General features: G+C 47.8%; 1 protein-coding gene across 1 annotated transcript; it reads left to right on the forward strand.

The window, feature by feature from the left end:
• Nucleotides 1–5,649: 5,649 nt before the first annotated feature.
• Nucleotides 5,650–10,316, forward strand: Tspan1 (tetraspanin 1). The gene is made up of 7 exons (XM_038335569.1): nt 5,650–5,706; nt 8,748–8,954; nt 9,143–9,217; nt 9,335–9,433; nt 9,515–9,670; nt 9,942–10,025; nt 10,269–10,316. The coding sequence occupies exons 1-7, from the start codon at nt 5,650–5,652 to the stop codon at nt 10,314–10,316; spliced, it is 726 nt and encodes a 241-aa protein (XP_038191497.1).
• Nucleotides 10,317–13,906: the final 3,590 nt, after the last annotated feature.

Raw genomic sequence — 13,906 nt, forward strand, 5'->3', positions numbered from 1 at the left:
GATCTTTATAAGGTGACATGAAAAAAGGTATTGTAAGGAAAAATCGCTTCTAGGCACACTGGCTTTCATTCCACGGGCGCCATCTTGATTCGATCCCACTCATTACTTCTAAGAGATACACAGGTTCCTGTGACTCCTGATCATATTTTTTGCCAAACTATCAATGCATCATCTGTTTTTATGTATAGAGGCTATTTATTTGTTTCTTTTTTTGTTGTCTTTCTTTTCTTTTTTTGTGTTTTGATTTTTCAAGACAGGGTTTCTCTGTGTACCCCTGGCTCTCTTGGAACTCACTCTATAGATCAGGCTGGCCTGGAATTTACAGAGATCCACCTGCCTCTGCCTCTGGAGTGCTAGGATTAAAGGTGTGCGCCACCACCACCTGGCTATTGTTGCTTTGTTTTTAAGAAAAGGTCTTGCTTTGTAGCCTAGACTGGCCCAGAACCTACTACAGCAACCCTCCTGCCTTAGCCTCCCAAGAGCTAGAAGTAATGAACCATTATCCTCCAATGAGTCATCTTGTGTAATATGTAGTATTGAGTCTTCAACACTCAACTCACGAGCAACAGCAATGTAACTGTCTGAATTGAGGTTAGCTAACAAAGCTGAACCGGTAGTACAAGCCTTTAATCCTGGGAGGTCAGGTAGGCCAGGTATCTAACACATCTAGCAAATGCATATTCTCTAAAGTATATCTCAGCTTTTTTGTGCATAGGAATACTAGATAATAGTAGCTCAGCACCACTAGGGCCACTTGGGCCAGCAACATCATTAATGGCATAATAATCATCCAATAAAAAAGAAAAAGAAAAAGAAACTAAAACACTTGAATAAAAAATACTGGTAGTAATTAGACTGCTGGGCAAACATTGGTTTGTAAGAGCTGAAGCGTGTTTCTGGGGGCAGAGGATCCCTCCTATTCAACATGCCTCTGTTGGAAACGTGTGTCAGGCGCCCAGGACTCTTGCCTCTGTGTACACCCTCTGTGAATAATTGTGAAAGCGACGTAAGACCTGGCCTCGTGGTCACAGATGGATGTCGTGACTAGGTGAATCCACAGATACGGAATCTGAATGACAAAGATTGGCCATAGAAGGAAACCACCTTGGTGAGGTATAGTCATCAAATCCGAGGCAGCCAGGGGTGCAGATCCGCTAGCTGCCAGATCCAGAGCCCAGGGCACTCACCTTTTGCTATCCTATGCTCGTTTATGTGTTTATCCAGGATATTCCATAACAACCAGGGACATGGAGGAGTGTGAACTCCCAGAGCACTTCCTGAGATGGAAAAGAAAGCCCTGTGGAAAGAGGGGTAAGAGATGTTAACCCTGGTTTCACCCGTTTTTGTAGGAAGCGGGCAGGAAAGTTAGGTCTTCCGGGCCTTGCGCTAAGGGGAACTTTGGATTTGCTCATTTCTCCACACCTTAACCCCGACCCTCTAGTCCTTCAGGAACTTCAGATCCCCGATTGTGGGACCTCACCATCCCCCACTTTACTCTCCTTAACTTTTAGCCTCTGTACCTATGAGCCCTTGGCCCCTATTCAGACTCTGGGTCAAAGCCTCCTGCCTGCCTGCCTCCTTAGAGACTCCATTACAGTTTAAGATAGCTAACAGGCTGAGTTCTGCCTCTCACAAGTTATGTGAGCCCAGCAAGTGCTTAAGATTTCTGGGCTTCTGGTTTCCCCATATTTAAAATAGGGATTAAAAAGAAAGTCTAAAACGGGTGTGGCAGCTTAGACCTGTAATCTTCTCAGGTGGGAGGTGGAGGCTATGAGGGTCAGGAGTTCAAGGTCATTTTTGGCTTTACAGAGAGTTGCCAGGCTGGGCTACTTTGAACGTGCAACAACAAAAAACCCAAACCAACCAAATAAACAGACAAAGCAACCTAGAACAAACAAACAAAAAAGAAAGTCTGTTTTATAGGATTGTTGTGCAGAAAAAAAAATATTGCACATTTAAGGCATGTTTTATTAGTATAGTCTGGTATAGCTCTGGCTGGCCTGGAACTCAGAGAAATCCACACACCTTTGCCTCCTGAGAGCTGGGATAACAGGCACGAACCACCAAGCTTAGTCCATTTGTTTAAATTTTGAGATAGAATCTCACTATCTTTTTCCCAGAAGGGTTTTTAACTTGTAGGATCAAGAGATCCTCTTGTCTTAGTCTCCAGAGTAGCTGGGAATATAAGTATGGCCCCCTGGCTTATTATCTGCAATGCTATTATCCGCTCCTCTCTGTCTCTACAGCTGTCTCCTTCCTCACAAACACAGCAAACTAAAAAATCTGCTTGCAGGCTGGAGAGATGACTTGGCAACTAAGAATGCTTACTACTCTCGCAGAAGACCCCTTAGTTCCCAGCATCCACACTGCTTAGATCCAACCATCGGTAACCCAGCTCCAGGGAATCAAAGGCTGTTTTCTTCTGACCTTTGCAGGCACCACACACGTGAACACACACACACACACACACACACACACACACACACTTCCTTGGCTTTTTTTTTTTTTTTTTTTTTTGAGACAGGGTTTCTCTGTGGCTTTGGAGCCTGTCCTGGAACTAGCTCTCGTAGACCAGGCTGGTCTCGAACTCACAGAGATCCGCCTGCCTCTGCCTCCCGAGTGCTGGGATTAAAGGCGTGCGCCACCACCGCCCGGCTTTCCTTGGCTTTTGTAGAAGATAGAAATCCCCCCAATATGGGAGGCGGAGATAGACAGAGGATCACAGCTGGGGCTACAGAGTGCTTCCTAGGCGAACCAGGGTTACATAGTAACACCCTTTCTCAAGAACACACATCAGGAGATGTAGCTCAAGTGGTGAAGGGTTTATCTAGTGTGTGCAAAGCCCTGGGCCCAGTCTCCAGCCACACACACACACACACTTTACCACCACCACCGTCTGTCACCTAAATCCATCCCACAATCCCTCTAGCAGTGCTCTCTGTTCTGACCTCTTGGTGCTCATTGCTCTGTGCCCCAAAGCAGGGAGAAAAACTTACTATATTCCTCATAACTATTCTCTTATACAGACTAGGAAACAAAGACTGAAAAATAAATCTCAGAGATGACCAAAAAGCAGGATGGGTGTGCACGCCTGTAACCCTCGCACTAGGGATTCTGAGTCAGGAAGACCAAGAACTCAAGTTAGCTGGGTGTGGTGGTTCACACCTGCAATCCTAGCACTTGGAAAACTGAGGCAGGAGGATTGCCTCAAGTTTGAGGCCAGTCTGGTCCATAGAGTGAGATATCTTCTCAAAATAAATCCAGATTTGGTGACTCACACCTATGATCCCAGCACTCTGTAGGCAAAAGCAGGCAGGTTCCTGAGTTCAAAGCCAGCCTGGTCCATACCAGGAGCTCCAGGACAGCCAGGGTTATAGAGACCCAGTTACAAAAATTGAAAAATAAATCAGTAGGGGCTGGAGAGATGGCTCAGCGATTAAGAGCACTGGCTGCGCTTCCAGAGGACGCAGGTTTGATTCCCAGCACTCACATGGAGAGTCATAACTGTCTGTAATTCCAGTTCTAGGGGACCTGAAGCCCTTTTCTAGCCTCTGCACATAGTACACAGATGTACATGCTCACAAAACACTCAAGCAAAGTAAACAAAATTTAAACTAAAAAGTAAATAAGTTGTGGCACACGCCTTTAATCTCAGCACTTGGGGAGCAGATGCAGGTGGATCTCTGAGTTCAAGGGTAGCCTGGTCTACAGAGTTAGTTCCAGGGCACCCAGGGAAACCCAGGGAAAAACCCTCTCTCAATAAACCAAAAATAAATAAATGAATACATAAAATAGGCAAAGTGACATACATCTTTAATCCCAGCACTTGGAAGGCAGAGGCAGGAGGATCTTTGTGAGTTTGAGGTTAGTCCATAGTTCCAGGACAGTCAGCTAAATGAGATCATGTCTCGACAAAAAACAAATACAAACAAACAATAAAATATTTCCAGAGCCCATAACTACATAGCTAAGAAATGACAGAACCGGAATCTGAATAACTGGAGAGCAAGAACTTGTGAAGACCCTCTCAATCAGGAATAGTGGCGTGGAAAATCAGAGAGGGAGCCCCAGAAAGAAAGGTTTACAGAGCCTTGGAATGGGAATGTCTCCTTTGTAGGCACACAGTGCCACCTGCTGGCAGAAGGGCCAGGGCTGTGCACAGAGGCCCAGAACATGGAGAGGGGGAAAAGAAGAGAAAAAGGTGAGGGGCAAAAAGATGAAGGGAGGGGGTTGGAAAGATGGCTTAGAGGTTAAGAGGTTGCAAAGAATCCTGGTTTGCTTTCCAGCCCACATGGTGGTTCAAAGCCTCCTATAACTCCAGTTCCAGGGGATCTGATGTCCTCCACTGACCTCCAAGAGAACCAGGCTCACATATCAGGGATATGCAGGCAAAAGGTTATTAAAAAAAAAAAAAAGGATGACGGGAGGAGGAGGATGGGGAGCTTGAGGTTTTATGGGGGAAGAGAACAAATAACCATTTCCTGTTCTGAGGAGAGAGAAGAGGTTGCCAGACCATGACCATTTCCTTGAAAGTGGGTGTGTGTTTGAGAGAGGAAAGAGAATGCATGTTTATGGATATGCATATGTGTATGGGTGTGTGCATGTATGTGTGCTCCATTAAATGTGTGTGCGCATGTGTGTTCATTAGTGTATGTGTGTGTGTGTGTGCACACACATTCAGGAGTACCAGTCCATGTTATATATGTGACTGTGAGCTTTGTGTGTAAACATACGGATGGCAGCCTGAACAGGTGTGGTGCCAGTGAACACACAGATTTGAGGGAAGAATCACGTTACACTATCGTGAGCAGGGCACAGAGAAGTTCTGGAAAGGCACTTGTCCTACTCCTAACTCTGCTGCCCCCTAGACCCCTTTCCGGAGACCAGGAGCCCTGGAGCCTGTAGGGGACATTTCCAGGTGGAGATCTGCTTATTGCTTTTGGGGTTGAGAACCTATCTCCAGGCAGTAGGGGGCAGCAGGGGCAAAGGAGGCTGTTCAGCCATGGGTGGGGCCAGCGGGCGGGCAGGCGGGCGGGCAACAGGAGGCTTTAAAACACCTGCCCCACCTGTAGGTGAGCAGTGTGGCTTGCGTGAGGACTAGGTGATCCCTCATCTTTCGGCCAGCACACTAAGTGGCAGCTTCCTGGAGCTGTTCTGTTCCTTCAGGAGTGCAGCGTATCCTGTTCAGAACCTACTGGAAAGAGCCCTGAGCAGGTAATGGCACAGGGCAGAGATTAACCTATGAAATGATAACAGTCTGGAAACAGGTTTGGGGTGAGTGCTGGAAAAAGCCAATGAGAGGGTTACTGGAAGAGTCTATGACTGGTCCAGGAAGAGAAGCAGGAAAGGACATCAAGTGCCCCGCAGTGTGGGAGTTGGGCTTGTGACACCTGCGTGAGAGAATCTGGGGATGTTAGGATCAGAGAATTAAATTCTGGGAATCTGGGTAGGTATTGTGTCAGGTATACAGTGTCAGGATGGCAACTGGGAAAAGTTCTGAGATATCGGAGTGCAGCTATAGAGTGAGAAATTTGTGAGCGATCACAGGATGTGGGACTCTGGTATGCCAGGGTCCAAGAAGCAGGGCCAGCCCAGGGCAGCTGGGACATAAAGCCCTAACTTGGATGTGTCTGTTTCCCAGGACCCACCATGCAGTGCTTCAAATTCATTAAGGTCATGATGGTCCTCTTCAATCTACTCATCTTTGTAAGTATGGGGGTTGTGGGCTTTTGGGGGTTCCCTACAAAAGCAGGTCACAATCGGATCAGAGTTCAAGCTGGGGAATGGGAGACTATGTACCCGGACTCTGCCCTGCAAATTCCCCTTTATGGATAGGAGGTGGAGGGTCTTCCCATTACGGATTCCTGACCCCATTGGCTGGCTGCCACACACTGGGTGAAGATGGGGAGGTTAGGGATGGAGAAGCCTTAGGCTCTCGCCTCCCTTCCAGGAAGGATGAGTGTAGGTAGGGATAGGTTAGCAGGAGTGATTCCCCCTTTTTGATGGGTGTTCAAGGTTCAGAGATGAAAGAGGGTCGGCTTAAGTTTATGGTAGTGCAAAAATGCCTACCATACATGGAAAAGTTGAAAGGGGAGCGAGTCCCTGCCTCTTAGAGTTGACTCTAGCAACCCTTATGCATTCAATAAACATTCATCAACTGAGCTGACATTTAAGGGAAGGAGATTGTTGCTCCCGTGATAGTGTATTTGCTAAGCACGCATGAGGCCACAAAGAAAAAGGAAAGCTTATTCATGCCCTAACACTCTAAGCTATGGGCTAGGGTAGAAGGCAAGCAAGGCCATTTACAGCCCTTGAAGATTTGACCAGTAAACTGTCCAATAGGCTGACAATTGCTATACACTGATAATTGCAAAGTGACCCTTCCAGATTTTCCATCAAGGCTAAGGGAGTCCCTGGAGGGGTTTGAATCTAGCCTAGGAGGAAAATACTTCCTGGAGGAAGTAGCTGAGCTGGACATTTGCATTGGGTGGGGTAGGAAGGCTCAGGGGTAATGAAATTTGATATTGTTTAGAAAACCAGGAACAAATTATATAGGGCTTGTTTGAGAAGCTGAACCAGAAGGCCCAAGCCCTGGAGATAGTGACAGAGATAAGGAGAAAAGGGCACAGTAAACAAAGGGGTTCCATGCTGAGAGGTGGTAGAACACACAAAAGAGAGGTCTTAGAAATGGCTTGAGCAATGCAGGGAGAAGGTAGGGGTTGTCTCCCTGGCTCATGTATACTCACCCAGTGAAGGTACGTGGCTATTTGAAAGTCATAAGCCTGTGAGCAGCCAACAGAGTTTTAGGGGTAGGGTGGAACCCTGGCAAAATTAGGGAAAGTCAGTCTATCTTCCACCCCCTTCCCAAACCCGTGAATATGTTAGAACCCCTGATTTTGTTTGTTTTTTGTTTTTTGAGACAGGGTTTCTCTGTAGCTTTGGAGCCTGTCCTGTTACTAGCTCTTGTAGCTCTGGCCTCGAACTCACAGAGATCTGCCTGCTTCTGCCTCCCAAGTACTGGGATGAAAGGTGTGCGCCACCATGGCCCAGCTAGAATCCCTGATCTTAAAGAAAGTCAGTTCTGGGAAACTGGAAGCATTAGAGATGAGCGGGAAAATAGCCACCGTGAAGGGGACGTGGAACAGTAGGAAGGAAAGGAGGAAAACAAGACGTACGAGAAAACAGTGGTCAGGGGCTGGGGCCACCAGAGAAGAGTGACTGAAAGGGGAGACAGTAGAGACATGAAGTGTGACCAGTGTAAAGAAACTGGGGAGGCCAGGCGGTGGTGGCGGTGGTGGCGCACGCCTTTAATCCCAGCACTTGGGAGGCGAAGGCAGGTGGATCTCTGTGAGTTCGAGGCCAGCCTGGTCTACAAGGGCTAGTTCCAGGACAGGCTCCAAAGCTACAGAGAAACCCTGTCTCAAAAAAACAAAAAACAAGAAAAGAAAGAAAGAAAGAAAGAAAGAAAGAAAGAAAGAAAGAAAGAAAGAAATTGGGCAGAGGAGGCCTGGCAGTGGTGGCACATGCCTTTTAATTCCAGTCCTTGAGAGGCAAAGGCAGATAGGTTTCTATGAGTTCAACAGAGCGAGTTCCAGGACAGCCAGAACTACAGAGAAGCCCTTGTCTCAAAAAAAAAAAAAAAAAAAAAAACCTAAAAAGGAAAAAAAAAGAAAGAGAGAGAGAAATTGGGAGAGTAGGCAGTCTCTTTGATTCCAATGTGATCTGTACCTTGGACTTCCTTTGGCTGCCATGAATTAGGTTTTATGAATGTAACTGAAGGAAGTACTAAGATTTTGACAATTGGGAGAGCCAGGACTCTGGCCTGATAGGGTTAAAGCAAATTCAGTTTGGTTTCCGTCCTCTGTTGCCCATGCCTTGCCAGACTGGGCAGAACAAGGTAGGGAAGCCAGGCTCCTTGAAATTTGACCCTGTAGGCTAGAAGCCCGGCAATCTCGTCCTTAAGCAAACATCCTGGGATACAGCCCAATATGTATATCTCTTTACCTCCATCCCAGACTCAGTTCCGTAGCTGGACAGTGGGAGCTGGACACAAGTCAGTGCCCACTGCTGAGCCACTGAAGCCCTTGGCTAGTAGCTATGGGACCAGAGCCTCAAAATCACCTCTGAAAGCTGAGGTGAACTCAGTGTCTTGAGAAGCTGTAGTTGTGTTCAACCCGTTTTCTCAGTTTCTATTGTCAGGCAGTAATGTAGGTGAAAAGGAAGCAAGCGTGGCAGCTGAGTCCATCCTGGAGGGAAATCAAATGGGGCCTTTGGGTTGGTGAACCTTTCAACTTCCACCCCTTTTCAAGGTTGCAAGCAGGTGGAAGCCTCACCCTGCTGTTACTATAGCGATGGTTGAGCCAGCTCAACCCTACCACCCGCCTCCTTCTGTGTATCAGAGAACAGAGTTATTCTAGGCATTCGCAGCCCAAGAATGAGAGGCTGGACCTGTTTTCACTCCTACCTGTGTGGCAAGACCCTGATTATAGAAAAAGGAAAGTTTTATGCCTCCTCCCAGCCTGTGGATCTTTCTAGAACCCCTGATCTCATTTTTGTCTTCCTAGGTAAACAGATGGGTGAATTTGTTACATGTCCCAGTTCCCACCTTTCTGGTACTAGTTAAGGGCCCCTCCAAGTGCAACAGGTTGTTAGATTCCCTCGTTAAGGGAAGGGAAAGTTTCCAGACTTCATGGTGTGAAAGGGAACCATCCGCTAGCACTGTTTCAAAGCCTGACTTGTGTCCACAGCTGTGTGGTGCGGCCTTGTTGGCTGTGGGAATCTGGGTATCCATCGATGGGACATCCTTCCTGAAGATCTTTGGGCCAATGTCATCCAGTGCCATGCAGTTTGTCAACGTGGGCTACTTCCTCATCGCGGCTGGTGTTGTGCTCTTTGTCCTCGGTTTCCTGGGCTGCTACGGTGCTCACTCTGAGAACAAGTGTGCGCTCTTGATGGTGTGTCAGACCCAGCACCCCAGGCCACAACCAAGGGTCCCTTCACCCAACATCTTCCTCTGGGGATCCCAAAAAGCTACTTTGGATTCTGGGAGCATCATCATGGGGACACCCTGCCTCTTTTATGGGAGTGAGTAGGGCAAGGAAGGTGGGTCTCCCTAAAACGTATTTCCTTGTTTCCCACTCAGTTCTTTACCATCCTCCTCATCATCTTCATTGCTGAGGTTGCGGCTGCTGTGGTTGCTCTGGTGTATACCACAATGGTGAGCACAGGGACGGGGCAAGGGAGAAAAAACAGGCTAAAGCCCCGAGAAGTGGGTGGCGGCCTATGAATGGCTACTTTCCCTACCTCTCTCTTAATACTGACCTGACCCATCCAGGCAGAAAACTTCCTGACATTGGCAATAGTACCTGCCATCAAAAAAGACTATGGTTACCAGACCGAATTCACCCAAGTGTGGAACACTACCATGAAAGAGGTAAAGTGGGCTGGGAGGATTTGGGAGTGGGGACGAAAAATAGAAAGGCCCCATCATTGACCAATCCCATTTTGTCTGCAGCTGAAGTGCTGTGGTTTCAACAACTATACAGATTTTAACACCTCACGTTTCGTTGAAGAGTATAAACTCTTTCCTCCTTACTGTTGTCGCGGAGCTACCAATGGCACGGCTACGCAATCATGCACTGAGAATGAAGCTGAAGAAACAAACGTACCGGTATGGGCTGACATGGAAGGGTGGCATTACTTTTCTTTTTTTCTCAAGACAGGGTTTCTCTGGGTGGCCCTAGCTATCCTGGAACTCCCTCTGTAGACCAGGCTGGTCTCAAACTCAAGAGATCCACTTGCCTCCATCTCCTGAGTACTGGGGTTAAAGGTGTGCACATGCCTGGCATGGGTGGGATTGTCTTAATGGTCTTACAGTAAGTAGTAAACAGATCAGAGGTAGGGCACTGCCAGCTATAAATTCTTTCTTCCTTCCCCCCAAGGGTTGTTTCAAACAGCTTCTGTATGAGATCAGAACCAATGCGGTCACTGTGGGTGGTGTGGCAGCTGGAATTGCGGCCCTGGAGGTAAGTCAGTGAGGATATTGGACCTGGGTATCAGTCTCTACTAGACCTGTACAGATTAGCCCATCTCTGAAGCTTCTCTAGGAGTTGGATTTCTTGTGTTTTCATTCTGGAGTTGAGGGCTGAACCCAGAGGCCTAAGGTGGCCAAACATGTCCTCTAGCATCAAGAAAGCAGTGCTTCACGTTCTGTTCAGGAAACAGTCCTTGATCATGTCCTTTCGTGTCTCCCTGTTCCTCCCCACCAGCTGGCTGCCATGACTGTATCCATGTATCTATACTGCAATCTGAAATAAGGCAGTTTCTTCCTCTCCACTTGCTGCTGCCACATGGAAGCCAGGAAGAGACAGCTAAGCAGCAGTGATCCGGGTGGAGATGAAATCTAACGACGTCATTTGGGCTGGAGTGGACCTGCCTTTGCTGCTCTGGACTGTGGGCTAAACAGGGACCACCTCCTTCGGGCTGTGTGTTTGCCTTGTTCTTCTGTTGGTGGGGCTGGGGGGCGGGGGAACGGACATCTGCTCCAGAGTCTCTGAAGCAGCCACTTCTGCCCATCTCCTGAGTCTTTTCTTCAACCCTTGACACTTCCTTGGTATAAAAGTGGTTCTTGATGATCCCAGCACTCCACTGGTGGATGAAGGCACTTAACAGCCTGGGCATATTCAAGTCCAGCAAAGCCATAGAATGGATGTATAGAAGGCATTTTGGAACCTATAAACCAATAAAAATCCTTCTATTTGGACTGTGTGTACTTGGAGAGATGGGTTCTGCTTGCCTAAATTGCACTGCTTTTGGTGAGGCTGGAGACTCAGCAGGGTGGAAGTGAGGTAGGTGTTTAGGCTCCAGGTCTGGGAGGGAGAGTCAGGGAATGGCCAAGAGGGCACTGAGGAAGTGGGAGCCAGGTTGGTCTGCCTTTATGTATTATGAGAGGACTTTGTCCTGAAAGTTCTCCTGCCTGGTGAAGGGCACTGGACTGGAAAACTATGAAACTAATGAGCTTGTGCCAAGTCAAGGAGAGAACAGAATTATTGTCAGGGCTATGGCAAGTGGAGTCACTCTTTGGGCTCCAAGAAGCCCTCCTGGAACCCTGAGAAGTAGCTCTAGGTGCCCTACTTTGGAGAATCTTTTGGTTTTTCGAGACAAGGTTTCTGTGTAGACCAGGTTGGCCTCGAACTCAGAGATCAGCTTGCCTCTGCCTCCCAAGTGCTGGGATTAAAGGTGTGCGCCACCACTGCCCGGCCTTTTGGAGAATTCAAACTTGTACCCTGAGGGTGCCTGGGCACACTGGTTATGTTACCATCAACTTGAACAGGAACTGGGTATTTGTAGGGTGTAGCCTGGTTGGTCATGGTGGTATACTTCAGAGTACTGCCTGAAAGTATAATTATAGCAAGGCTCCCTGCAGCAATGGATACTACTAGCAACACTAAGCTCCTTCACCCAGGCATTCTTTTCTTGTTATTATTATTAATTATTTTTTTCTGTAGCTTTGGAGCCTGTTCCGGAACTCCTCTGTAGACCAGGCTGGCCTCCAATTCACAGAGATTCGCCTGTCTCTGCCTCCCAAGTGCTGGGATTAAAGGCATGCGCCACCACTGCCAGGCATCTTGCTTTTTTTTTTCTTTTGAAACAAGGTGTATGTAGTTCTGGTTGTCCTAGAGCTTGCTCTGTAGATCAGGTTGACCGCAACTCAGAGATCTGCCTGCGCCTCTGCCTCCCAAATGCTGGGACTGACGTTTTGCGCCATTATACCTTGCCAAGATTTCCTTGTTTTTTTTTTATTTTATCTTGATTTGTTTGTTTTTTTGAGATTGGGGGGTCTCGTGTAACCCAGACTGGCTTTGAATTTTCTAATTGCTGAGAATGACACCGAATTCCTGCCTCTACCTCCTTAGTGCTGAGTTTACAGGTAGGTGGTGTCACAGCACCCGGCTTCATGTGTGCTCAGCAAGCACTAATGCTTGAGGAACATCTCTAGTTTTTACTTAGGGTCTTAATCGCCAAAGTCCCACATGAGGCCAAGACTTTGACCAGACTCACTCTTTTTTTTTTTTTTTTTTTTTTTGGTTTTTCGAGACAGGGTTTCTTTGTGGCTTTGGAGCCTGTCCTGGAACTAGCTCTTGTAGACCAGGCTGGTCTCGAACTCACAGAGATCCGCCTGCCTCTGCCTCCCGAGTGCTGGTATTAAAGGCATGCGCCACCACCGCCCGGCCCAGACTCACTCTTGTAACTGGTAACTGGGTAGACCTTGTTTGGTACAGAGTCCAACCTAAAGAACCCAAACCTGGGGCTGGAGAGATGGCTCAGAGGTTAAGAGCACTGGCTGCTCTTCCAGAGGTCCCGAGTTCAATTCCCAACAACCACATGGTGGCTCACAACCATCCATAATGAGATCTGGCCTACAGGCATAGGTGTAGATAAAATACTATATACATAATAAATCTTTTTTTAAAAAAAAACTGAGCCTGACCAGAATATCCCTGACAAAAATCTTAATGTATGTATGTATGTATACACACACACACACACACACACATACACACACACACCAGATGACAGTGGCACATGCCTTTAATCCCAGTACATGGTGGGAGGCAGGACAGGCAGATCTCTGAGTTCAAGGGCAGTTTGGTATACAGAGCAAGTTCCAGAACAGCCAGGCCTATACAGTGAAACCCTGTCTCAAACAAAACTGAATGTCTCTGAACTTAGTGGCAGCACTAAGAAGGCTGTTGCCACAGAACAGTGGCTGCCACCACGCAAAGCCGTTTGACTAACTGGCTTCCGTTCCTCCCTTCTCTTCGACAATCCCCTAACCCCCATCTGTCTCTATAGGCTTTTCCAGAGCAGCCCACAGTAATCGCCCACTTGCTGGGCCCAAAATGGAGCAGAGATTTGGCCAGAGCCACACAGCTTCTGTTGGTGAAGCCTGGCTGAGCATCTTCTAGAGTTCTAGGTTGGGAGAGGAAACAGCTGGCCTCAACCCTTTGCGAGCATTCACCTCACACACCACCACTCTATTCCGGGAAGCAGGGTGAAGAGGATCTGTTTGCTCAAGGAGGGCTGCCACTCCATCATGGACTAATTGCTTCTCCCGTGCCTGCTTTGCCACCTGACACACTATCTCTAGCTGCAGCAAACACTGAAGGGGTCAGGGTGGTGAGCAATGTCAAAGCCACTGCACTGATGCCATTGCTGTGTGAGCTCCAGGTGCTAGTGAGAGAGGCCAGGACCATAAACAGAGGGCAGGAATTCCAGTACGTTCCTGACTCCTTGGCAAAAGATCTATACCCTTTCTTACAATGTAATCTACTCAGGTCCTGATCTTAATCCTTCAGAGACTTAATTTAAAGGTCATGTTCCCCTGCCTTGGGCTATCTGATTCCCAATGGACCACAGTGTCCACTTTCTGGTGACTAACTCAGACTTTCCTATGCTCCTCTGAGTTACTAGCCTCTTGAGAATCTGATGAAAACCTTGGCCCTTTCCTCCAGAAAAACACCCCTACATGGAATTCTGCACACAACCAATCCAGAAGACCACAGAAACCCTTGCTCCTACATCGCTTGCCCAGTATTCTATAAAATCATCTTCCCACCCCTGGTGCCGCCAGTGCTTTTGGCCCGGTCACTTCCTGTCTCCACTGTTTACCTGTTCTCCCATTCCCTCATTCACCCAGTGGTCTCTCCTAGCTACTGCACTAATGGGGACAGGTCTGGGCCCAGACAGGGACCAGCCCGATGGTAAACAGTGAGGAAGGGGTGTGAGAACCCGGAACAGATGATGTCATCTGGTCCCAGGGTGGAGCCTGCTTAAAACAAATAAAAACCAAAGACTTGAAGCTTGAGACTTGGGCTTCCCCTGGTGGCCAAATGGCTTCCACAAT

This window comes from Arvicola amphibius, chromosome 6, assembly GCF_903992535.2.
Source record: "Arvicola amphibius chromosome 6, mArvAmp1.2, whole genome shotgun sequence".
NCBI lineage: Eukaryota > Metazoa > Chordata > Mammalia > Rodentia > Cricetidae > Arvicola > Arvicola amphibius.

What these genes read in the sequence shown, in the direction of transcription:
- Tspan1 (XM_038335569.1), top strand. Translation starts at nt 5,650, where the DNA reads ATGCAGTGCTTCAAATTCATTAAGGTCATGATGGTCCTCTTCAATCTA. An exon ending in GGAACACTACCATGAAAGAG is followed by an intron (nt 9,434 to 9,514) that starts GTAAAGTGGGCT and finishes TTTTGTCTGCAG; the next exon opens with CTGAAGTGCTGTGGTTTCAA. An exon ending in CTGAAGAAACAAACGTACCG is followed by an intron (nt 9,671 to 9,941) that starts GTATGGGCTGAC and finishes CTTCCCCCCAAG; the next exon opens with GGTTGTTTCAAACAGCTTCT.